The sequence below is a fragment of the Nerophis lumbriciformis genome, linkage group LG35 (assembly GCF_033978685.3).
Source record: "Nerophis lumbriciformis linkage group LG35, RoL_Nlum_v2.1, whole genome shotgun sequence".
NCBI classification, from domain to species: Eukaryota; Metazoa; Chordata; class Actinopteri; order Syngnathiformes; family Syngnathidae; genus Nerophis; species Nerophis lumbriciformis.
In genome coordinates this window covers 24,292,647-24,318,362 of record NC_084582.2, presented here as the reverse complement: position 1 = coordinate 24,318,362, position 25,716 = coordinate 24,292,647, and the positions used below count along the sequence as shown (strand labels likewise).

The window sequence follows — 25,716 nt, the reverse complement described above, 5'->3', positions numbered from 1 at the left end:
TCCCAAAGATAAGTTTGTACCAGTAGTAAATGTTTTCTCTACACTGTCAGGATATAATCAAGGACCGGGAGATAAAGGTGATCTGGGCTTCCCGGGACTCCAGGGCTTCCCTGGAAATCCGGTAAGAAAATATACATTGAATAAATTTAGTTTTTGTTTAATTATTCCTTCTTCTGTTAAGGGTCCTGTTGGGAGAACAGGCGTTCCAGGCCTTCCCGGGGCAAAAGGGGAACCATATTCCGATACCAGTCCAGGGATAAAAGGGGAGAAAGGAGATCAAGGATACCGTGGCAGTCTCGGAAGAGACGGTCGCCCTGGGTATCCAGGGTTGTCTGGTCTCAAAGGTGTCCAAGGTCCTCCAGGGGATTCCGTGGGAAGCTTTTTTTTTTCTTCAAACATTTTTTCTAAACTTTTGATCAAATATGGATTATAATAGACATGTGTATTCTTTTTGTAGTATCCCTATCAGGGTGGAGAAGGAGACAAAGGTTTCTCAGGTCCACCTGGGCTTGCAGGTAGATCAGGTCCACAAGGCTACCCTGGGGCAGTTGGATATGGGCCTACTGGACCTCCAGGAACTAAGGGAGATTTTGGAGTACCTGGATTTCCGGGACAACCTGGAATTCCAGGTGAATAAACATGTTGACCTACAGTATAGTACCTCTGAAAGACAGGCAGTCGAACATCGTGCGGCCTTTCTTCTGTTTCACTGGTAGGTCAGAAAGGAGAACCGAGCTCCATCTACATCAAAGGTCTTCCTGGGCCCCGTGGATTTACAGGTCTACCTGGATCACCAGGCAGGCCAGGTAATTTGCATGGCTATATCAGTGCAATAAACTAATTATCATTTGATGTGACATAGACAAACTTATATCCAGGTGTTCCAGGGGTGCCAGGTTTCATTGGCATACCAGGCTCCCCGGGACAGAAAGGGGAAGCTGGCGATGCATCATTTCCTGGACCCCCAGGGGCTCATGGAGAGAAAGGTTGTGGATACTCACCCAAATTAGCCACTTTGGATTTTACACTCATGCTTAGTGTTGCACTATAGTACTGTACTACAGTGTGTGTGTGTGTGTGTGTGTGTGTGTGTGTGTGTGTGTGTGTGTGTGTGTGTGTGTGTGTGTGTGTGTGTGTGTGTGTGTGTGTGTGTGTGTGTTATACAGGTGAGAAGGGTATGATTGGTTTCCCAGGTCTCACAGGTGTGGGTCCACCTGGTCGGCCAGGTCAACTAGGCCCTCCAGGTCTTCCAGGATTGAAAGTCAGTGATACAAAAGCAACCTCGACAGTCAAGTATTTACCAAATACCAAGGTTTAAGGTTCTACTTCTTCTCCGAGGGTGATGGATACCCGGGCCCCAAAGGCCTTCCAGGACTACGTGGAGATGATGGGGTTCAAGGATCTGGAGGCGACCTGGGAATCCCTGGGCTCCCTGGAAACCCGGGGTTACCAGGAAATCAAGGGTCACCAGGAGAAAGAGGTTCCTAAAGTCCTTAGTCAGTTAAATAGTGATGACAATGAATCCCATCCTAAAATAACCACATGTTCGGATGTTTTCACATGATGCATTTCAGGAATTAAAGGGTTAGTTGGACCTCCAGGACCAACGGGTGCTAAAGGATCATGTAATTCTTCTCTTTCGGGACCAGCAGGACCAGCAGGACCAGATGGAACAACAGGGCATCCGGGTATGTGTTCCATTGTTGTTTTTAATCACCTGATCATCATTGTGTGTTGTCAATGCATCTTTGCCACACCCCCTTTCAAAAGGAACCAATGGATTGCCAGGTGAAAAGGGAAACAAAGGCTTTCCTGGGTTTGGTAAGCCAGGCCCACCAGGTGAGCCTGGTCCTCCTGGGCCAACTGTGCCAGGTCCCCAAGGACATACTGGTCCAAAAGGATTTAGGGGCCAAAACGGGCTACCAGGCCAACCAGGTAAGGCAGAAATCTACTGCAGTGAGAACTCATTCTACATTTAGATCTTTGTTAATTAACTTATTTTTTCTCAGGACCCAGGGGAGACCCAGGACCAGATGGGTTACAAGTATTTGGGCCACAAGGATTGCCTGGAATTATCGGACCACCAGGCCAAATAGGTAGATCAGGAATTCATAGGAAAAACTTTACACACAAGAAGAGCCAGATTGACTATTTTCAAATTAAATTGTATAGGTGACCCTGGTCCTGATGGAATCAAAGGTTCCTGGGGCCCACCAGGAATGATTGGTGACCCTGGTGAAAGGGGTCCTCCTGGGCCTCAATCTCCACTACCGTTGATTGGGCCCAAAGGAGAGCCTGGCTGGCCAGGTGGTCTAATTTCCATTTAATTCGAATGCATCTTATAATGTACTGATATTTTAGCAGTTCTGTCTAAGGTGACCCAGGTGCAGTTGGTTTTTGGGGAGATCCTGGAAGTAATGGAGAAAAAGGACCAAGGGGAAATACTGGAGCACCAGGGAGGCCCGGACAAAAAGGTACATATTTTGCACCCTAAAAGTCAATACAATGCTAAAATGAAAAATTATTTGACATTCTGTGTTCTTATTGGTGCTCAGGTCCCACAGGTGAGCCTGGTTTTGATGGCGCAGTTTTCGCAAAAGGAAACCAAGGAGCTCCAGGTATCCCAGGAGACCCAGGGATCAGAGGCAGCACTGGTAAGAATCACAATTTGGTTTAAGTTCAGCCACCTGCTTTTTATCATTATTGATATGTGTGTCGTTAATGCTCTCATAGGGCCAAAGGGGTCAAAAGGAGATCAAGGTAACCATGGAGCGCCAGGCATAAATGGGATACCAGGTCAAAGAGATTACAAAGGTGAAAAGGGAGAACCAAATTATTGTGGATATGGCCCACCAGGATCACTTGGACAAAAGGTGTAAAAGTTATTTTTTTCCACAATTAAATGTATGTGCTAATTAGATATAATGATTGTTCATTGTCCTTAGGGGGAACCAGGAATAAGCCATATTCATACAGCGAAGGGTCAAAAAGGAGAGCCTGGTATTGTTGGGCCTGTGGGTCTACCAGGAAGTTCTGGCTTTAAAGGAGAACCAGGACCTGATGGACAAAATGGTTCCTATCACCGGCAATGTGTTAAAAGTGGATATATGCCATTTAAATGCTATTAACAGTGTATTGTCTTTTATCCCAACACCTTCTGCTCCAGGTTCTCCAGGCAATTATGGGCCAAGAGGTTTAAATGGGATTCAAGGAAGGAAAGGAGTCCCAGGGCCAAATGGACCATCAGGCAAAGTTCCTTATTAAATAGCTGACAGCAAATTGAGACTGAATTAGTCTGCATTATATTCATTGCCTTGTGTGTGACATTAGGTGTCCAAGGCCCACCAGGTCCTCTTGGTTCTCCAGGTTCCAAAGGTAACCAGGGACGGGACGGGATTCCAGGACCATCAGGGCAAAAAGGAGATACAAGTGAGGCATGGGAAAAGTTATGTGTGTCGCAAGGATGAGTTAATGTCCATTCTGTAGTTAGTGTTGTAGTTCTGAACAAATGTGGTGGCAAATGGAGCTTCCAATGTCCTGGCTGCAATTGAAATGTCTTCCTTCTTGTCTACAGTTGTATTAGAGGGCCCACCTGGTCCACGTGGTCTCCCTGGTAAACTAGGTATGTTTTAAACTTAGAAGCTCTCTGCCAGAACGCTTCGTTTCCCCAACGCTTTACTTATTGAGAATCATGAGCAGAATGTTCATAACTAGAGACTTATGAACATACAGTAGGCTAAAACTGAGCATCGCCTTTCAATTCACCAACATGGACTCATGTTCCTTTTTCTATAGGGGATCCTGGGTATCCTGGTTCTCCTGGCTTACCTGGCACAGAACCTCCTGGAGCAAGAGGAGAGAAAGGACCTTCAGGTGGACGTGGAGTCCCTGGTCAGAGGGGACCACCGGGAAGAGAGGGGGCATGTTTTCCTGGGACAAAAGGAGACCATGGACCTCTTGGTGGTCACGGTAGGCCAGGTAAGCAGCTAACATATTTTTCGTTCCTTGGCCTCCATGACACTCCACACCATCATCTCAAAACCATTTAATTACCAAAGCAATCTGATGGTTTTCATACTATAAAACACTTTTATGTGTTCGACTTGCATGAAACTCTTCGTTTCTGTTATATGAAAGGCTCTCATGGGCCACCTGGACCTCCAGGCCCCCCAGCATTCGGTTTGAAAGGGGACAGAGGAGACCCGGGCCCTACAGGGATTCCTGGTTACACTGGACCCCTAGGAGAGACCGGCATTCCTGGTCCATCTGTGAGCTGAAGTCATAATCTGAAGTATTTTTTTACCAGGGATTGACCGATTATCAGCCGGGCCAATTATCTGTGCATATATTTGGCATTTTAACATATATCGGCTTCAGACTTTTTTTTTATCAATATCGTTTTTTGTTTTTTTTTCAATATTGATAATGGATAGTAATATTTCATCTCTATTATCACCATTGCTATCATTTCAAATGTATTAACCATCAAACAACCGTCTGCCATTTTTATTCCGACGGACCCAATTAAAACTGGTCAGTTTGGCTCAGATGCAGTCTCTAGCATTCTCGTGGCCATGGCACCATCTGATTGGGTACGCAAACTGCACAAGTAGGAGGCAGAGCCGATCAAAAGCGGTTTTGCGTTGGTTACGCAAACCAAGCACCGGTAAGAGGCAAAGCTAATCAGAAGCCAAGGTCTTAGGCCGGCTCGTCAAACTCACGGCAGAGAATGTGTACGAATGTGTCGAAGCTACGTAAAATCAGAAAACTCTCAGAATTGTAATAAATGTCCCAGTGACAGTCTATTACATGTCACAATTACTAATATTGTTACTATGAGCAGAATACAGGGAAAAAAAACCTAATGAACATAAGCGGCTGCTCTGCTAGCTCATAGTACCTTACTACGTGTCTGTGAATCCCTCGAAACAAAACTGCTGAAAATATCAATATGGAAACTAGTTAGAGTAGAGTAGGGTTGTACGGTATACCGGTATTAGTATAGTACTGCGATACTAATGAATCATATTCGGTACTATACCGCCTCTGAAAAGTACCGGTCCGCCAATAATGTTGACAAAATAATAGAATGATAAATGACACACTATTTTACTGCATACATCAGCAGCTAACTTAAGAGTCTTTGTTTGTTTACTTACTACTAAAAGACAAGTTGTCTTGCATGTTCACTATTTTATTTAAGGACAAACTTGCAATAATAACCATATGTTTAATGTACCCTAAGATTTTTTGTTAAAATAACGCCAATAATGCAATTTTTTGTGGTCCCCTTTATTTAGAAAGGTACCGAAAAGTATTGAAATTATTTTGGTACCGGTACCAAAATATTGGTATCGGGACAACACTAGAGTAGAGGCATGTTTGTGTGATAGAGGGATTAGTCAGACTCGTTTTATTGCAGGGACACACAAAGAGGATAAAGAATAGCTACGCGCAGTTGTCGTGCAAGATTTGTGTCCCTGAAATATTTTGTATAAAAGTGAGTGTAGGCTGCCTAATAATGCACGGTAATAAACCTACTCAGTGGGCTAGTGGTTAGAGTGTCCACCCTGAGATCAGTAGGTTGTGAGTTCAAACCCCAGCCGAGTCATACCAAAGACTATACAAATGGGACCCATTACCTCCCTGCTTGGCACTCAGTATCAAGGGTTGGAATTGGGGGTTAAATCACCAAAAATTATTCCCGGGCGCGGCACCGCTGCTGCCCCGTGTTTCCCTCACCTCCCAGGGGGTGAACAAGGGGATGTGTCAAATGCAGAGGACAAATTTCACCACACCTAGTGTGTGTGACAATCATTGGTACTTTAACTTTAACTTAAATAATACAAAATGTGGATTGTTACCATCATGCTCTACCTAAATATTGCTTTTGATGATTCGTACATCACGTTTTGTGAGTCAATGTCAACACTTGCGAATTTGAATCACTTCATTATTCGCAGTTAAATGATAAATGGGTTATACTTGTATAGCGATTTTCTACCTTCAAGATACTCAAAGCGCTTTGATACTATTTCCACATTCACCATTCACACACACATTCACACACTGATGGAGGGAGCTGCCATGCAAGGCGCTAACTACGGCCCATCAGGAGCAAGGGTGAAGTGTCTTGCTCAAGGACACAACGGACGTGACGAGGTTGGTAGAAGGTGGGGATTGAACCAGGAACCCTCAGGTTGCTGGCACGGCCACTCTCCCAACCGCGCCACGCCGTCCCCAAGGTCACAGTTGACGTTATGAAGATACAAATTATTTGGGGATACAAAACTTCAGGAAGCTATTTATTTATTTAAATGTGTATTCACCTTTATACGAGACGTTACTGTGCCAAGAAACTCCTTGCACTTTTTGTTTGTTTTTATTTACTTTGTTTTTTAAATAAACATGCTTCATGCATTTACACAAAGTTAAATGTTGGAGTTTGTATTAGTATTATTCTAAATTTGAACGCCAATATGTCAATTTTACCGGAGATGAATGTTAGCTCCAGATATCAGTGATCGGCCTCTATCACCGCTAATAATCGCTATCAGCCGTGGAAAAACCATATCGGTCAATCTCAAATTTTTACCACCCAAAATATTTCTAGAGGAAGTCTTTGAATAAACTACTTTGTCTGATTCACTTCTCCAGGGTCCAAAAGGCCGACCTGGGTATCCAGGACCAAGAGGTGATTCTGGCCTTCCCGGAATCCATGGGTTGCCTGGTAAAAAATATTTTTATACATACCACATTCAGATGTTAGTCTTTGGGTGCAACACCACCTCCAATATCTTACTCAGACAAGCACTTGTCCTTGCATGACTGAGGATAAACACAATTTAACATGTTCCTTTTTTAGGTGATAGGGGAGACCCTGGATATATCCCGGGCCCAACGGGTCCACCTGGGGTGAGAGGTTTTCCAGGACGACCAGGTTTGTCGAACATGAGATAAAATGAGGGTTCAAAGTGAAAATAAATTCTACAACACTTTTCTTTTTCTTCAGGCATCAAAGGTACTCCAGGGTATGGCAAGGTGATATATGAACCTGGACCCCCTGGCTTACATGGTCCTCGTGGCGACACTGGACCGCCTGGAAACACTGGCCCAGAAGGACCAGCAGGCCCACCAGGTCCGATTGCAATACTGTCATGTACAATACAGTGGAAACTCAATTTACGATCTTGTTTCTTGAACATGGTTCATAAAAGTTTGTATAGTGAAGCAGAGCTCCCCATAAGAAACAATGTAAACATGCATTGCAATTTCTACCGCTTATTCCCTTTGGGGTCGCGGGGGGCGCTGGAGCCTATCTCAGCTACAATCGGGCGGAAGGCGGCGTACACCCTGGACAAGTCGCCACCTCATCGCAGGGCCAACACAGATAGACAGACAACATTCACACTCACATCCACACACTAGGGCCAATTTAGTGTTGCCAATCAACTTATCCCCAGGTGCATGTCTTTGGAGGTGGGAGGAAGCCGGAGTACCCGGAGGGAACCCACGCAGTCACAAGGAGGACATGCAAACTCCACACAGAAAGATCCCGAGCCCGGGATTGAACCCAAGACTACTCAGGACCTTCGTATTGTGAGGCAGATGCACTAACCCCTCTTCCACCGTGAAGCCCATTTATTCATGTAAACATGAATAAATGGTTATAGCCTCGAAAAAAAAAAATATATCAAACCAACATAATCTATTTGTTATCCAAACAACACAACAACAAAAGAAGCTTAAAGGTCAATGCACTCTCACACACAAAAGCCCCTTTGCCTTCAGTGTTCTCCAAAACGTTAACAACCATGCACTGAGCCTAGTCTACTTGCACTGAGCCTAGTCTATAAAATCCGCTACACCTCCCTGATACCGAACTACTTCCTTAACGTAAATGACCGCCATAACCACAACACCAGGGGGAGGTCCACTAACCACGTTAAACCCAGATTCCGATCTAACAAAAGGTTTTAACTCATTCTCTTTCTATGCCACATCAATGTGGAATGCACTCCCAACAAGTGTAAAAGAAAGGGCATCTCTATCCTCCTTCAAAACCGCAATAAAAGTACACCTCCAGTCAACTTCAACCCTAGACTAACACCCTCCCCGGATTGTTACAGACCTACACTGTTTCAATGTCCATTTCTCTGTTTTCAATTGTTGATGACTGAAGTGATGATAACAACCAAACCTACCCCCCCCCCCCCCCCCCGCCCCCTCTCCACATCCCACACTCCGGATTGTAAATAATGTAAATAATTCAATGTATATACTCTGATGATTATCTGGTGTGATGACTGTATTATGATGATAGCATATATCTGATAGTATATATCTGTATCAAGAATCAATTTAAGTGGACCCCGACTTAAACAAGTTGAAAAACTTATTCCGGTGTTACCATTTAGTGGTCAATTGTACGAAATATGTACTTCACTGTGCAACCTACTAATAAAAGTCTCAATCAATCAATGTTGCCACATTGAAAAACAAAACAAGGAAAATATTTTTTGCCTTGTGTCGTAGTCAGCGAATATTTGTGGCATTTTTTTTTTAAAGGTCTGGGAGTTTCGGAGTGGTAACTAGCAGTGGCTTCATATTACAAACACTGCTTGCATTAGTACAAACTAGCAGTGTGAGCTGATCCTTCATAGGCTTGCCTGTCCTCTTTCTAAACTTTTCACACCACCCACGGCTCGCATTTGGCAAAGTCAGCAACTGTATAAACGTCATTGTTATTCACAGTGGTTGCAAATTGTAGACTAATTCTTCTGTATTTGCGAGCCAAATCAACAACGCGTGCGACACTGCGGTGCCGTAATCCTCTCAAATAGTCCTTTCTAAGTCCACAGCGAACCCCTCCATCTTGTCAGGCTGTTTTTTCTGACTTTTTGGACCCACATTAAACAACACAGTAGACAAAATTGGGGAAGTGGCAAGAAAAAAGATACGTGCTGAAGCACTAAAAACTGATTACCGAGTAATGACTGTATAAATAGGATGTGACGTAAGCGGCCCATCTCTCGGCAGGGTCCTTGAGGGTGCATGGGAGTTTGCCCAATCAGTCTACATGTGCTTTGTGGACTTGGAGAAGGCATTCGACCATGTCCCTCGGGAAGTCCTGTGGGGAGTGCTCAGAGAGTACTCTGAGCACGGACTGTCTGATTGTGGCGGTCCGCTCCCTGTATGATCAGTGTCAGAGCTTGGTTCGCATTGCCGGCAGTAAGTCGGACACGTTTCCAGTGAGGGTTGGACTCCGCCAAGGCTGCCCTTTGTCACCGATTCTGTTCATAACTTTTATGGACAGAATTTCTAGGCGCAGTCAAGGCGTTGAGAGGATCCAATTTGGTGGCTGCAGGATTAGGTCTCTGCTTTTTGCAGATGACGTGGTCCTGATGGCTTCATCTGGCCAGGATCTTCAGGTCTCACTGGATCGGTTTGCAGCTGAGTGTGAAGCGACTGGGATGAGAATCAGCACCTCCAAGTCCGAGTCCATGGTTCTCGCCTGGAAAAGGGTGGAGTGCCATCTCCGGGTTGGGGAGGAGATCTTGCCCCAAGTGGAGGAGTTCAAGTACCTCGGAGTCTTGAGTGAGGGAAGAGTGGATCGTGAGATCGACAGGCGGATCGGTGCGGCGTCTTCAGTAATGCGGACGCTGTATCGATCCGTTGTGGTGAAGAAGGAGCTGAGCCATAAGGCAAAGCTCTCAATTTACCGGTCGATCTACGTTCTCATCATCACCTATGGTCATGAGCTTTGGGTTATGACCCGACCTCGGATAAGCGGAAGAAGATGGATGGATGGATGGATGGATGGATGGTAAGCGGCCCAGACTCTTTAAAAAGGAAGTAATGCCATTAAAATGGCAGCGCACTAAGACTTCCAACATCATGCAAAATAAATAAATGGATGAAGCGTTCATACGCTGAAATAAGTTTTGCACACAGAGCCATATTTGGCGCGATGTAAAGATTCGTAAACCGAACAGGTCGCTAAGAGGTGTTCGTAAATCAAGATTCCACTGTACTTGTGTACACAAAATAAGCCTGAGCAGCACAGTCGTGTAGTGGCTATTACACCCGTCACACAGTCATTAGATTATTAGATTCAGGTTCAAAACATTTTTCCAGGTCCTTCCATCCACAATCCAAACACATACATGTTAGCCAAGGTGTGACTATGAGTCTGAATGGTTGTTTGTAAGTTGATTGGTAACCAATCCAATCCAATGTCAGCTGGGATATGCTTTATCTTAGCCACGACATTTAAGAGATAAAAACAATATAGAAAATGGATGGATGGATTTACATGCCCGTGAGATTTTGGTTGTTTTCTTTTTCTTAGGTCTCACGGGTGTAAAGGGAGTTCAAGGTTCCAGCAAAGTAGGACCACCTGGATTTACAGGTCACAAGGGAGATAAAGGCGAAGCTGGTGTGCCAGGTGTGTTTGCATTGACAAATGTTTGTGGCTGCACCTGTACTGTAATCCAATCTGCTTTCCCTTTGTAGGTCTTCCAGGCGGACCTGGAGATCCTGGTAACAAGGGTCCTCTTGGGTTACCAGGCAAAGATGGTTCACGCTATGTAAGCAGCTTCCTGATAGCACGACACAGTCAGAGCAGCCAAGTGCCAGCCTGCCCCGCAGGCAGCAGTCAAATATACAGTGGTTACTCTTTCCTCTTCATGAACGGAAACGAGCGCGCTCACGGCCAGGATCTTGGTAAGACAAAGCATCATCCCCAAATATCCTTCGTACCGTTAACTTGAGTGTGTGGCCAAACGTAACCTGGTATGCATGTCTAGAAAAACTAACTGAGAAACTCAGTGGCTAGTGGTTGGAGTGTCCGCCCTGAGATCGGTAGGTTGTGGGTTCAAACCCCGGCCGAGTCATACCAAAGACTATAAAAATGGGACCCATTACCTCCCTGCTTGGCACTCAGTATCAAGGGTTGGAATTGGGGGTTAAATCACCAAAAATGATTCCCGGGCGCGGCCACCGCTGCTGCCCACTGCTCCCCTCACCTCCCAGGGGGTGATCAAGGGTGATGGGTCAAATGCAGAGAAAAATTTCGCCACACCTAGTGTGTGTGTGACAATCATTGGTACTTTAACTTTAACTTTAAACTAAAAAATATCCTTCCTCTGCCCCATTTAACAATTCAAACTGTCTCTCAGGGACTTCGGGAAGCTGCCTTCCTCGATTCTCCACCATGCCTTTCCTGTTCTGCGACACGGAAACAAACTGCCGCTATGCCTCTCGTAACGACTACTCCTATTGGCTGTCAACTGATGCCCCTATGTTACCCTCCATGGTTGCCATCGTGGGAAACAGCCTGCCTTTGTACATCAGCAGGTGGCACAAAACATTTTTTTTTTTTAAAGATAATTATGTAGCCTGTGTGGCTTTAAATGACTACCAAAGACTCAAACATTTGGGCTCTCCAGTGCTTGTCCCAAGCAGGGAGAACATTTCTGTCAAAACGGAGCCAAAACAAACCAAGCAATTTGGAAAAATCCCTGGTTGGTTGAGCACATCAACATGCTTCTGTAATTGGTAGAGTAGACTGACACTTAAAGTAGCAGTAGAGTGGAAAAACAAGTTGCATTTATATAGAAGCTATTATCATATATATTTGATGTATGACACTGAAAGACTCCCAAAGTTTGCGAATGAATAGATATGATCAAAATAGTATCAATCTCAGAGATTCCTGACCCATTTTAAGAGATAATGAACTAGCCAGTCACGTGGTCGTGAGAAGTAGAGGTAGGAACCACAGATTCCTTCCCTACCAACAACAATGCTAATCATGCAGACTTTGTGGGAGCCAACAACGATTACTTTGGGACAAATGATGGTCCAGAACCTTATATTTTGTATCCTGAATATAAGGAGGGTGAGCTACAAGTTTTAGAAGCTTTGCTAAACAGATCCAACTTTAGTGAAACACTAAGCATCATGTAGCAGTATTGCTAAGTGCTAAAAACAAGAAATACAAACTACAAACATAACGATTGCTTACTGTACGATGTCTGCTATCACTGCGATGACGACTAATAGGATGTCCATATCTTTCTGTTTAAATGAATAATTAATTTTAATCCACACAAAGGGTTAAAAAAAAAAGTTGCTGTTATGTTGTGTTTGTCTCCGGGTATTACCAGAATGTCACAGATGAAAAACTTCTAGATTCAAGTCTAAATCCGCCTATTATCCAGATGAGAGGCATGATTTATAATCTAGAATAAATTTGACGGGCCGAGACGATGTGGGAGCAGAACGGCAGCAAACAAGACCTCAATGCTGCAGTGTGGCAGAAGATTCTTCTTCTTTACAGTTTTATGGCAGTTTGCATTCATATATGTTGGATAACTGCCATCTTCAGTTTCATTTTATAATTAAATTAAAGTGAAGCATAAACTATAGTTAGCTCACGGTTTTCCATGCTAAAAATACTTTGGCTCTTTTAGCGCTTATAAGAACAACATTTCTAATATTTAGTTAATATTCAGGTCACAAGATGGAAATAGAGTAATTTTTGCAGATTTTGGATGGTTATTTAGAGAGTACTGTAATTCCCCCAATTGACTCCATTGTTAGCTGACTTTTTATTTAATTTATTTACAACTTAGAATGTATTTTTTTTTAAAACAACATATGTGTTCATGTCTTATATATGGATTGTGAATGATGGAGGGCTCATGTCTTTCTAATGTTTGCGTATTTCCAGTATGACTGATCTAATAATATGGTCAGAGTGCAGAAGTGTTACTACACTGACGTCAATCTCCGAAAATAGCCGAAGGTATTTGGAGCGGAATAATTAAAATGGCTGACTTAAATTTGTGGCATTTTGTGATGTTTAGACGGTGTTTTCACATACTTTGCGGATTGTAAACACAATTGGATCTGGTTTCATGATACAATGAAACTTAATTAAGCATATAAAGTCAACTTGTTTTTCCTTTAATGGCAACCAGTCTATGTTGTAGGCTAGTCTTTTGCCCTTAGTGGTCCAAAACAAAGATGGCTGTATGAGCATTGCATTCTTGTTTGTTGGTTTTTTTAATGTATTTGTGGGACCAAACCAAACAGTTATCACTCTTTTTTAGGTGCTCGGTGTGTGAGACTATTTCAAATGTCATAGCAGTTCACAGTCAGACAACTCTGATACCAGAATGTCCCAAAAGCTGGGAGTCCCTCTGGACTGGATATTCATTTGTCATGGTAAAGATTGGTATAAGAGCATCCGCTCCATTTTCAATTTACTATGCAATTGTCAACCTTTGGCCTTCATCCAACCAGCAAACAGGTGCCGGCGCCGAAGGCTCATCCCAGCCACTGATTTCTCCAGGATCATGCCTTGAACATTTCCGCCGAGTACCGTTCATAGAGTGTCATGGTAGGGGGACATGCAACTACTACCCTGATTCCTACAGCTATTGGCTGGCGTCAGTAAGCACCGGCATGTTCAGGTAAATTACAAAGTGGACAAACTTTGCAGATACTTTTGAAAATAATATATAATGGTTGTTTGTTTCTCCTTTGACAGTAAACCTGTTCCTCGGACGGTGAAGGGGCCTTCTCAAGAAAGTGTCATTGGTCGTTGTCGGGTGTGCCGCAAACAATAGCAAACTAAGAAAGACAAGTGATACTTCACGGGATTGTAGACATTTGAAGCAGTATTTTTAGAGATGTATTGAGCCAAACCACTTCTGTCTGTCACTCAGACATAGCATCAAACAATTGTTAAACAGCAAGTAAATGTTTTTTTTTTGGAATTTACTAGTTGTTTTTCACTGATATTGAAAACATAATGTTCAGAAAACACAAATTAGTTTTTGTTGTTGTTGTTAAAAACAGATCTTGAATAAGAGGTTTTGTCTTATATTCAGGGACATCTCCAATCTAGGTCAATAAAAAGTATTCCCTTGAGATTCAGTGAAAAACCACCTACTGTACGATATTATTGTCGGGAACTGGAACGTAGCTTTAGTGGACGGGAGGCAGACGGTTAGTAAAAATAATCCATCCATCCATTTTCTACTGCTTGTCCCTTTTTGGGGTTGCGGGGGGTGCTGGAGCCTATCTCAGCTGCATTCAGGCGGAAGGCGGGGTACATCCTGGACAAGTCACCAACTCATCACAGGGCCAACACAGATAGACATTCACATTCACACACTTGGGCCAATTTAGTGTTGCCAATCAACCTATCCCCAGGTGCATGTCTTTGGAGGTGGAAGGAAGCCGGAGTACCCGGAGGGAACCCACGCAGTCACAGGGAGAACATGCAAACTCCACACAGAAAGATCCTGAGCCCCGGATTGAACCCAGGACTGCTCAGGACCTTCGTATTGTGAGGCACATGCACTAACCCCTATAACACCGTGCTGCCTGTAAAAATAATATTATTTAATATAAACAGAAGGCATACTTACAAGGAGAGGAAAAACAACAAAAGAAGGCGAGTGCAAAAGTAGCTGCGCAAGACTCTGAACTTCTTTTTGTGAAGGGCACCAACAGGTGCATTGTGAGGCAGAGCAATGATCCCATACTGTGTGGAAGACAGCGTTGGGCTGAAGTAGGAGACTGATTAGCAACCGGGTGCAGGTGTGTCTTGGTGGCCAATCAGGCAGCAGGTGTGAAAGCCTGTGCCGAGAACCAGGAAGTGAATATTACAAAATAAGGGCACAGGACAGGAACTAAAATATCACCCAGAAAAAAAGCAAACATAAGTGCAAAACAGTTACAAGGATGTAACAGTATGCCCCCTCAATTTAATATGGAAAAAAAAAATCTTAAGTAAGTCCATAACAAGGGAAGGCGGTGGGAGGACTTTGGTGGCAGGACGCCAAACTGTGGCCTCGGTCTTTGATTGGTCGAGGGGGATTCAGGTCGGTGCGTGACGGCTGCAGGAGCAGTCCACACAGAAGTCCCATGAGGTGGCGCTGCTGCTGGCGTGATGGGCGCCCGCAAGGTGAGCACGCTTGGTGACAGGCGAGCGGGCTGATAGGCTGGGGGTGAAGGTGGCGTCGTCGGAAGACCCACTGGAGGAGCTGGTGGCATCGTCGGAAGACCCACTGGAAGTAGAGGCGTCGTCAGAAGACCCACTGGAAGCAGAGGCGTCGTCGGAAGACCCACTGGAGGAGCTGGTGGTATCGTCGGAAGACCCACTGGAAGCAGAGGCGTCGTCGGAAGACCCACTGGAGGAGCTGGTGGCATCGTCGGAAGACCCACTGGAAGCAGAGGCGTCGTCGGAAGACCCACTGGAGGAGCTGGTGGCATCGTCGGACCCACTGGAAGCAGCACTGGAGATGGCGTTGGGTGCCGTCACCGTAGCAGGAAGTAGCTGTGTGTGTGGTTGCACCCTGTTGGAGCCATTTAGTTGTGCAGGTGTACGTGGCTTTATGTCAATATTTGCCTGTACTACCTGACTAATGTTTGACTTTTGATATGCACTGGATTGTATTTCTGGTAACTGTATATGTCAAAAATTCAAGAAACAAATGTTTAAAAAAAAAAAAATTAAACAATGCATGGGAATGCATGTTAGCTGGAACTACAACATAAATTAACATGGCGGACTCACCATGTTTGGACATGTCTGCTGTCGTCTTGACGGAAAACTACGTCACAATAGGGCTCGATACTACGTGACGTGGAAACGCAATGCATTGTGGTTCTTGCTGGCGTCTGATTAACTTACAGTATTTACATGGCTGAATGCAAGACTGTCCAAAGTTGCATTCTTTTTTTTTAATTTTAAAACATGGTGCCAATGTGCAACATCATTAATTAACTGCCACAATGGTTGTCATGTTCACTTCAGGTAGAAAACAAAAACAATTCAGTGAGACTTGTCTCATTTCCAGTGTGTAAACAAAGCCAAGGAAGTCGGGTTAGTGAACTAATAAAGAGATGATAAATATCCTGGATAGCAGCCGTGAGACCGTCAAACATGACTTTTAACGCCATCACCTGGTACATGTTGGTGTGTTCACGGCATTTTCACACTGGTAAGTTTGAATCAAAGCATGTTTTATTCAGTTACACACGTAGCATTTAGTAGGATGTTAGCTAAGCTGAGCTAGCTGTGGGTTAGGAACATCGCAGTATTTGGGAAAAAAAGCAATACCCCTATTCATAGATCAATAACTGAGATGACATCAATGCACAGTGTATTTCAGACATGAAATATATTCAGTTTGAAACAAATTTATCCAGGAGACACCGCAGAGGGACAAGACCTGTTGACCCACCTCCAAAAGGACCACAGTCTCCTCTTTCTGATGTACAATTCCCAAGTTTTGCAGACACCCAAAGTTGGTTTGTCCGTGAGCCTTTCCCAACTTGGCATTCTGAAATGTTTGACCTGTATATAAAATGACTTTGATGACGGCCGAGATACAGGGCACGTTCTGCAGCTTGCACAAATCTTGTATATCGGACATGCTCGTATGGATCAGTTCCTATTTTACCTATTTTTTAGGCTAGCGAGCCTTTGGGACATGGTCATGTTTGTGTCAGTGCTGTCCCCAGAGTTTTTTCTTTTGCACGATCCATTTTATTCATTTGTTGCTCTCTCTCTCACAATACTGCTGGTTGAGTACAACCATGTAAACAAAAACTTTGTCCAGCAACAATGGCTACCCAGTCCCCACAATGTATTGCAAAGTCGCGTACCCTTTTGAGTGCTATTGTATGTCAATGTGAATTGGTGAATTATATTTATATAGCAATTTACTCTAGTGGCTCAAAGCGCTTTACATAGTGAAACCCAATATCTAAGTTACATTTTTAAACCAGTGTGGGTGGCACTGGGATCAGGTGGGTAAAGTGTCTTGCCCAAGGACACAACGGCAGTGACTAGGATGGCAGAAGCGGGGATTGAACCTATACCGCCCCAATGGCTCGTGTATTACAAAAATGTTGTGCGCTCAAGCAAAGGTCTGCTTCAAAGTGCGCACACGGAGGAACAGTAGGAGGAAAATATACTATTTGTGTATTTTTCTCAAGTTCTAACGACAAATAGAAAAAAAAGGCTTCTTAACACTTCTCATGTTACAAAAATGTACGATTACAAACAGCATCATTCATATGTACAAACCCCGTTTCCATATGAGTTGGGAAATTGTGTTAGATGTAAATATAAACGGAATACAATGATTTGCAAATCCTTTTCAACCCATATTCAATTGAATGCACTACAAAGACAAGATATTTGATGTTCAAACTCATAAACTTTATTTTTTATTTTTTGCAAATAATAACTAACTTAGAATTTCATGGCTGCAACACGTGCCAAAGTAGTTGGGAAAGGGCATGTTCACCACTGTGTTACATGGCCTTTCCTTTTATCAACACTGAGTAAATGTTTGGGAACTGAGGAGACACATTTTTTAAGCTTCTCAGGTGGAATTCTTTCCCATTCTTGCTTGATGTACAGCTTAAGTTGTTCAACAGTCCGGGGGTCTCCGTTGTGGTATTTTAGGCTTCATAATGTGCCACACATTTTCAATGGGAGACAGGTCTGGACTACAGGCAGGCCAGTCTAGTACCCGCACTCTTTTACTATGACGCCACGTTGATGTAACACGTGGCTTGGCATTGTCTTGCTGAAATAAGCAGGGGCGTCCATGGTAACGTTGCTTGGATGGAAACATATGTTGCTCCAAAACCTGTATGTACCTTTCAGCATTAATGGCGCCTTCACAGATGTGTAAGTTACCCATGTCTTGGGCACTAATACACCCCCATACCATCACAGATGCTGGCTTTTCAACTTTCCGCCTATAACAATCCGGATGGTTCTTATCCTCTTTGGTCCGGAGGACACGACGTACACAGTTTCCAAAACAATTTGAAATGTGGACTCGTCAGACCACAGAACACTTTTCCACTTTGTATCAGTCCATCTTAGATGAGCTCAGGCCCAGCGAAGCCGACGGCGTTTCTGGGTGTTGTTGATAAACGGTTTTCGCCTTGCATAGGAGAGTTTTAACTTGCACTTACAGATGTAGCGACCAACTGTAGTTACTGACAGTGGGTTTCTGAAGTGTTCCTGAGCCCATGTGGTGATATCCTTTACACACTGATGTCGCTTGTTGATGCAGTACCGCCTGAGGGATGGAAGGTCACGGGCTTAGCTGCTTACGTGCAGTGATTTCTCCAGATTCTCTGAACCCTTTGATGATATTACGGACCGTAGATGGTGAAATCCCTAAACTCCTTGCAATAGCTGGTTGAGAAAGTTTTTTCGTAAACCGTTCAACAATTTGCTCACGCATTTGTTGACAAAGTGGTGACCCTCGCCCCATCCTTGTTTGTGAATGACTGAGCATTTCATGGAATCTACTTTTATACCCAATCATGGCACCCACCTGTTCCCAATTTGCCTGTTCACCTGTGGGATGTTCCAAATAAGTGTTTGATGAGCATTCCTCAACTTTATCAGTATTTTTTGCCACCTTTCCCAACTTCTTTGTCACGTGTTGCTGGCATCAAATTCTAAAGTTAATGATTATTTGCAAAAAAAAAAAGTTTATCAGTTTGAACATCAAATATGTTGTCTTTGTAGCATATTCAACTGAATATGGGTTGAAAATGATTTGCAAATCATTGTATTCCGTTTATATTTACATCTAACACAATTTCCCAACTCATATGGAAACGGGGTTTGTATTCATTGTATTCATTCAGCAAAAATAAGAGCGTCCCTTTTCAGTTGTTTGTGCCCAAATTAAATTAAAAAAATTAAGATAATTAATTAATTTCAATTGAAAAAATGCAATTAACTCGTTAAAAAATGTGATTAAAAAAAACGGTAAAAAGGCCAGGACATGTATAAACTACATTGTAAAAAAATGAAATATAACAAAGATTACAGAACAATGATGATTATTGAAAATAAGATATGATTCATCTCTTTATGTGAACCGGAACTGACTTTAGTATTTATGAAGAGAAGTGTCCTATTTAGAAAACATTGCCATAACTGTGCTACCCATTGAAAACAGGAAGTGAACAAACATGTGTAAGAAACTGCTATGAAGTGGGTAAGGTAGGATTAAATAAGCTCTGCTTCTTCCTACTCCTTTTCGAGCATGCTGTAAAGAGAAATGGAAAACGTGTGATAGTTCACAATGTAATTAATTAATTTCTATTTTAATTTAGTAAATTTCTTGCATCAACAACAAAAATCACAGAGCTGCTCTATATAACGTTTTACTTTGCTGCAGAAATGTAAGACGTCAGGAGGTTTGGGATTATACCAACATCCATCATTTTCAAATAACCCTAACAAAATATTGCTATGCGCTGTAATCTTTGCACGGAAAACAATGAAAGCCTCTTGAGAAAATGTCTGGGATGTGCATATCTTTCCTGTGTTGAACACTGGCTTCGTGGACCTTGGAATAAAACACACCTCAGCATTTAGCAAATGGAATATGATTTTAATGGCAGCTGTGCAAGCGGAAGAGGACGATAATGCTAACGTACGTTAAAATTAATGAAATGCATAGTGAGTCGATACGTCTTACAGCCATGAGCTTTTAATTACTGCATTCAAGCTTCTGATGCTTCTGAGCGTTTTCTATTCGGGCTCCAGTACTATGGAATGCCCTCCCAGTAACAATTACAGATGCTACCTCAGTAGAAGCATTTAAGTCTTAAAACTCATTTGTATACTCTAGCCTTTAAATAGCCCCCCTGTTGGACCAGTTGATCTGCCGTTTCTTTTCTTTTCTCCTCTGCTCCCCTTTTCCTTGAGGGGGGGGGGCACAGGTCCGGTGGCCATGGATGAAGTGCTGGCTGTCCAGAGTCGGGACCCGGGGTGGACCGCTCGCCTGTGCATCGGCTGGGAACATCTCTACGCTGCTGACCCGTCTCCGCTCGGGATGGTTTCCTGCTGGCCCCACTATGGACTGGACTCTTACTATTATGTTGGATCCACTATGGACTGGACTCTCACAATATTATGTCAGACCCACTCGACATCCATTGCTTTCGGTCTCCCCTAGAGGGGGGGGGTTACCCACATATGCGGTCCTCTCCAAGGTTTCTCATAGTCATTCACATCGACGTCCCACTGGGGTGAGTTTTTCCTTGCCCGTATGTGGGCTTTGTACCGAGGATGTCGTTGTGGCTTGTGCAGCCCTTTGAGACACTTGTGATTTAGGGCTATATAAATAAAGATTGATTGATGTGGTGCATGGCAGTGAATGTAGCCATAGGTCCTAATGTATTGTCATTGGACATTACATTAGGTACAAGAGCTGTATTAAAAAAAAATCGTCAGTTGCAAAGTGAATAATAAAATTCCTCTTTTTGATTGACATTACAATTTAACAATACGCTCATTTTTGGTTCCCCAGAATTTCGCTGGCTTTTTTTTGTCATTTGTTGTGACCTAAAATGTCTGAATTTGCAGAAGCTTTTTAAGAAAGTTGCGGCAAAAGTTAAAATATAACAACAACATCAGTTTGTTGTGAATGTTTTAAGTCAGGGGACCCGATGGCCACATCCGGCCTGCCAAAGCTTTTCATTTGGCCCACAGAACATCAGCCAAATAGTCTTGATGAAACCATTCAAACTAGGGTTGATGATGTGTGCAGTACTCCCACCACCCCGCAGAGGGCAACAGTGAGACATATGTGTCACAGTGAAGCAGCAGTGGGTGAGTAGAAGAAGACTACTCATTCAACCCTGGGAAAAAAATCTAAATAAATAGCAAAAATGTGACTTTTAACAAGGACTGGACAACAAAGTAGGAATGTTCTATCCTCGAGTCTTTGTTTCCTGGCTGACCTTTTAAGTGACGGACACATTGATCCAGACAAGCAGCAACAATGATAGAAATCCTTCATCACCAAACTTAGTCAAACATTTGTAAGTAGACATCATTTGTGCATAAATATATTTAGTTTTTGTATTGAAATTGCTGACTTTGTGATGTCTTTTGTATTCGTGGTCGTGTTGTTTTTTGTCTTAAAGTAACGTTCAAACCTCGTTTAATACATGTAGTGCTAAATTTGACCAGTAGAGGGCAATAACCTTACAGTTAAACCTTATTAGGTTTAACTGTGATAAAGGGACAAGCGGTAGCAAATGGATGGATGGATGGAAGTCATATACAGTGTGTGCAATGTTTGGTGTGTGAATGTTGTATAATCTGTAAATGTGTAAACATTTGTAGTTTATTGTGTGAATATATTAACGCTAAACCTTCTGTTTTATTCATGTAAAATACACAATGGACGTTATACTTTTGTTATGTTTATTTCATGTTTATATTCTCAGTCTTACACACCTAAATGAAGGAAGAAGTGCAAATAAATAATAATTAGGAAGGAAAATAATTCAAAAGAAGGAACATCAATCCTCAACAAAAACTGGAGCTTCTTTTGTCTTCATGCTGTTAACTATCTGCACACGCTGGAAACGAGTAGCGAGGGCAGAAAAATGAATGTATCAACAGTGCAGTAAGAAAGTCGATGTGATTACTTTGTAAATAAGTAAAAGTAGTCTCAAAGAAATATAACCTGCGGAGTAGGGCTGGGCGATATATCGATATACGCGATATATCGCGGGTTTGTTTCTGTGCGATATAGAAAATGACTATACCGTGAGATTCGAGTATACGTTCTCACGCAGTTGCTTTTAGCTGCCGGTATTAAACTACAGGCTCTCCTCGCTCTTTCCTGTGTCTGCTTCTCACAGACCGACAAGCCCACCTTCCTACACACGTCACATACTGTCACGTCATACGTCACATACGTATACGCCCTCGCGCAGCAAAGAGGTAGCGGCAAGGGGAACGTTAGCTGTGATGCTAGCGCAGCCGTGCGAGTGGTAATACGAGAGAGAGAAGGTGCGAATCTGGTAACAAATGAAGGAATAATTAATTCCCCAAAAAAACAGCAGGGGGTCCATCGTCTGACGGTGGTTTGGCTTCAAGTGGGAATATGTCGAACAGACAACCGTAATTTGTCAAGCGTGGGGCAAAAGCGTTGCTACAAAAAGTAGCATTACTGCTAATATGTAGGATCATTTGAAAAGTCACCTGCTAGAGAATGAAGAGTGCTTACTCCTCATATCAACATCTCTGTTCGGTGCCACACGCCCACACCATCAAAATGCAGAGGCAAACATTTCCAGATCAACACCGTATGAAAAAAATAGTGATTTTTTTAGTTGTGATTTCCTTCTCTGCATGAAAGTTTTAAAGTAGCATATATTAATGCAGTATGAAGAAGAATGTTTTAATGTAGACACATAGAATCATCAAACTGCTTTGATTATATGCATCAAGTGTTCATTCACGGCTAAGGCAAAATATCGGGATATATATCGTGTATCGTGATATGGCCTTAAAATATCGCGATATTAAAAAAGGCCATATCGCCCAGCCCGACTGCGGAGGTACTTTCTGACCAAACATCCACATTTTGATGTCCGGCCCCTGAGATCTTGGGCTCCTGAAACTGCGGCCCTCTTCATGATACAGTTGTATAGCCCTGCTTTAAGTGTTCCCTGTAACCTTAATGTCAAAATGCACATGATTGCGAAAAAAATGAAAACAAATACTTTGTTATGTTTTACTCGTTTTGTACCAAACAGACAAAATGACAGTAAAAGCAGATACTCATAGCTCATTGTCAAATTACTGCACTGTTTTAATTAATCATAACAAATAATAATCATAATTATTTATAACAATTTTAGAAAGTTAAACCTCCAAAGGCTTCCTTATTGTTCGCAGTCTGCTCTGAAGTTGGAGAAAGTCTTCATGTATGTTTGACACCTGCAAAGTGTTTGTCCTAAACATTCTTGTACGTTCCAACACATGAAGAGCACTGTTGAAAGCCATCTACAGCAGTCGTTTTGTTGGTCAATGAGAGATTATCATCACTTCAACATCTCTAACATGTAAATGCTGTCGCTTTGCTAGGTCAGCATTGCAAATGAAAATATGTTTAATGTAATATTAATTGCCTTGCTTGGATGTATAAATGAATGACTTATTCAACATTGTGTCTTTACACTGACAAACCCACACAGGGAAGCTTGGTGGTAAGCAACATTTACACAGTGGGGGTGGAAGTGGGAGAAAGGTGGGCGAAGTGTCTTGCCCAAGGACACAACGGCAGAGACTCGGATGGGGGAAGCGGGAATCAAACCAGGATCCCTCAAGTTTCTGAACAAAATATATGAGCACATATATACCAGTAAATGTTTGTATACTATATTACCCAGAAGGCTTAACGCCGTAGACAGGAAGAATCATAGTATAGTAAATATATCGTTATAAGTTGCACTTCCTGTCTTGTTTACGCAAGAAAGAAACATCCAAAACTAATGTAAAGTATCAAAGAAGAGAAGAATAAGTGATTATTACATTTTAACAGAAGTGTAGATAGAACATGTTGACACAGAAAATAAGCAGATATTAACAGTATATGAACAAGTAGATTAATAATCATTTTTTACAGTTTGTCCCTCATAATGTTGACAAAATAATAGAATGATAAATGACACAAAATGTTACTGCATACGTCAGCAGACTAATTAGGAGTCTTTGTTTGTTTACTTACTACTAAAAGACAAGTTGTCTAGTATGGTCACTATTTTATTTAAGGACTAAATTGCAATAATAAACATATGTTTAATGTACCCTATGACTTTTTGTTAAAATAAAGACAATAATGGCTCAGTGGCCTTGTGGTTAGAGTGTTCGCCCTGAGACTGGAAGGTCGTGAGTTCAAACCCTGGCCGAGTCATACCAAAGACTATAAAAATGGGACCAATTACCTCCCTGCTTGGCACTCAGCATCAGGGGTTGGAATTGGGGGTTTAATCACCAAAAAGATTCCCAAGCGTGGCGCACGATGCTGCTCACTGCTCCCCTCACCTGCCAGGGGGTGAGCATGGGATGGGTCAAATGCAGAGGACAAATTTCACCACACCTAGTGTGTGTGTGACTATCGTTGGGACTTTAGCTTTAATAATGAAATTTTTTGTGGTGCCCTTTATTTAGAAAAGTACCGAAAAGTATCAAAATACATTTTTGGTATCGGGACAGTGAGACAGCACATTTAGGTGTGAAAATACAAAAAAACCTAACTATTTGAGAAATGAGACTAATTTGCTGCATTGAGACAGATTAACCAAAATATGGAGAGAAAGTCATATTGGACAAAGTTTCGAGGACGCACATAATTGGCGGGGATTGGTTGGATTGGCGCGATGGAGACGTGGAAAATACCCGGAGAGACTGATTATTGTAGTGTCAAAGTGCACTGCATCATTCTGAGTAATGTTGGGGATATTCATGAAAACTTGATGTGGCTTTAAACTAAATAAGGGGACACATGATGATTTTCTATTTCCAAGTTAAATTGTGTGTGAAAATACTTTTTTGATGACTGAATTATGCTGCTTGGACATTTCATTCACTTTACATGAAGGCAACTGCCGTCAAGTTGCGACAAACATGAACATACATTGTCGTACTTCATCACTGAAGGTTTCTGCTCTATTCACTCAGAAAACTAGCATGAGAGCAATGCCCCCCCAAGGTGCTGTTCCTCCAGCCTGCACATCCATAGCCGTCACTGCAGGATCAATACTGACATCCCCTCCATATATTTGCTCCAACAGGAAACTACATCCTAAATGTTGCTGCTTTGTGGCAAACACACACACACACACACACACACACACACACACACACACACACACACACACACACACACACACACACACACACACACACACACACACACACACACACACACACACACATTCTCCACAGCACTCATTGCTGGCAGTGTAAAAGAACACATGGGATGTCAGCGTGCACACAACGCAATACATCCCAGCTGAAGAGGAGTGCAAACTACTTGTCTGCATTCTTTTTTTGGCATTTTTGACATTTTATATTTCCGCATAGCAGGAAACTAAAGTGGGAAAATGTGAGACCTCCAACTGTGAAAAATGTCATCCTCGTGATAGCATATATGCACCGATAATAGCCAGTTGTATTGCTCTCAACTTAAAGCCGCGATTTACTTGTAAGAGAGTACATGTTTTTACATTCCACTCAGAAATATGTCGGAGAAAATATTTTATCAACTGATGTTTAATCAAATTTAAGTAATAACCCTAATGTGTCAAAAATATTTTAGATTAAATATATTAAGATAAATTGAATGAAATGTATTATTTGGAATTTGTTTTTAAACATTAAAAGTAGTTTTAAACATTTATCATGTTTTTGTTTCATATACTACTGTAATTGTACTGTTCAAAATATGTTTACAGTACATGATAAATGTATCAAATTGTTATATTTAAAATATATCTAAATTTTTAAATTATTATTTCAGAAATTTTTAAAATCTTAAATATGTCTTAAATAAATCAATGATTGTTTACAAATATGTCATTTTAGTGTACTAATGGATGATTTTGACCGAGTTGTATTCATCATTTAATGTACTCCATCCATCCGTCTATCTTCTTCCGCTTATCCGAGGTCGGGTCGCGGGGGCAGCAGCCTAAGCAGGGAAGCCCAGACTTTCCTCTCCCCGGCCACTTCGTCCAGCTCTTCCCGGGGGATCCCGAGGCGTTCCCAGGCCAGAAGGGAGACATAGTCTTCCCAACGTGTCCTGGGTCTTCCCCGTGGCCTCCTACCTGTTGGACGTGCTC

The 25,716-nt window shown here is 42.5% G+C and overlaps 1 protein-coding gene across 1 annotated transcript in view; it reads left to right on the top strand.

Moving 5' to 3' along the window:
• Positions 1 to 14,028, top strand: part of LOC133575324 (uncharacterized) — a 54,566-nt gene extending 40,538 nt beyond the window's left edge. The window contains exons 24-52 of the mRNA XM_061927974.2: positions 51 to 121; positions 182 to 370; positions 458 to 629; positions 717 to 806; positions 879 to 986; positions 1,167 to 1,261; positions 1,339 to 1,480; positions 1,575 to 1,688; positions 1,771 to 1,935; positions 2,010 to 2,096; positions 2,173 to 2,307; positions 2,376 to 2,474; positions 2,556 to 2,654; positions 2,734 to 2,873; positions 2,946 to 3,072; positions 3,167 to 3,247; positions 3,331 to 3,429; positions 3,575 to 3,622; positions 3,796 to 3,978; positions 4,138 to 4,268; positions 6,658 to 6,730; positions 6,866 to 6,940; positions 7,013 to 7,138; positions 10,352 to 10,447; positions 10,516 to 10,725; positions 11,181 to 11,358; positions 13,119 to 13,233; positions 13,312 to 13,481; positions 13,559 to 14,028. Coding sequence (XP_061783958.2) covers positions 51 to 121; positions 182 to 370; positions 458 to 629; positions 717 to 806; positions 879 to 986; positions 1,167 to 1,261; positions 1,339 to 1,480; positions 1,575 to 1,688; positions 1,771 to 1,935; positions 2,010 to 2,096; positions 2,173 to 2,307; positions 2,376 to 2,474; positions 2,556 to 2,654; positions 2,734 to 2,873; positions 2,946 to 3,072; positions 3,167 to 3,247; positions 3,331 to 3,429; positions 3,575 to 3,622; positions 3,796 to 3,978; positions 4,138 to 4,268; positions 6,658 to 6,730; positions 6,866 to 6,940; positions 7,013 to 7,138; positions 10,352 to 10,447; positions 10,516 to 10,725; positions 11,181 to 11,358; positions 13,119 to 13,233; positions 13,312 to 13,481; positions 13,559 to 13,637 — 3,497 coding nt within the window. The 3' untranslated portion in view covers positions 13,638 to 14,028. The remainder of the gene's footprint in view (positions 1 to 50; positions 122 to 181; positions 371 to 457; positions 630 to 716; positions 807 to 878; positions 987 to 1,166; positions 1,262 to 1,338; positions 1,481 to 1,574; positions 1,689 to 1,770; positions 1,936 to 2,009; positions 2,097 to 2,172; positions 2,308 to 2,375; positions 2,475 to 2,555; positions 2,655 to 2,733; positions 2,874 to 2,945; positions 3,073 to 3,166; positions 3,248 to 3,330; positions 3,430 to 3,574; positions 3,623 to 3,795; positions 3,979 to 4,137; positions 4,269 to 6,657; positions 6,731 to 6,865; positions 6,941 to 7,012; positions 7,139 to 10,351; positions 10,448 to 10,515; positions 10,726 to 11,180; positions 11,359 to 13,118; positions 13,234 to 13,311; positions 13,482 to 13,558) is intronic.
• Positions 14,029 to 25,716: the final 11,688 nt, after the last annotated feature.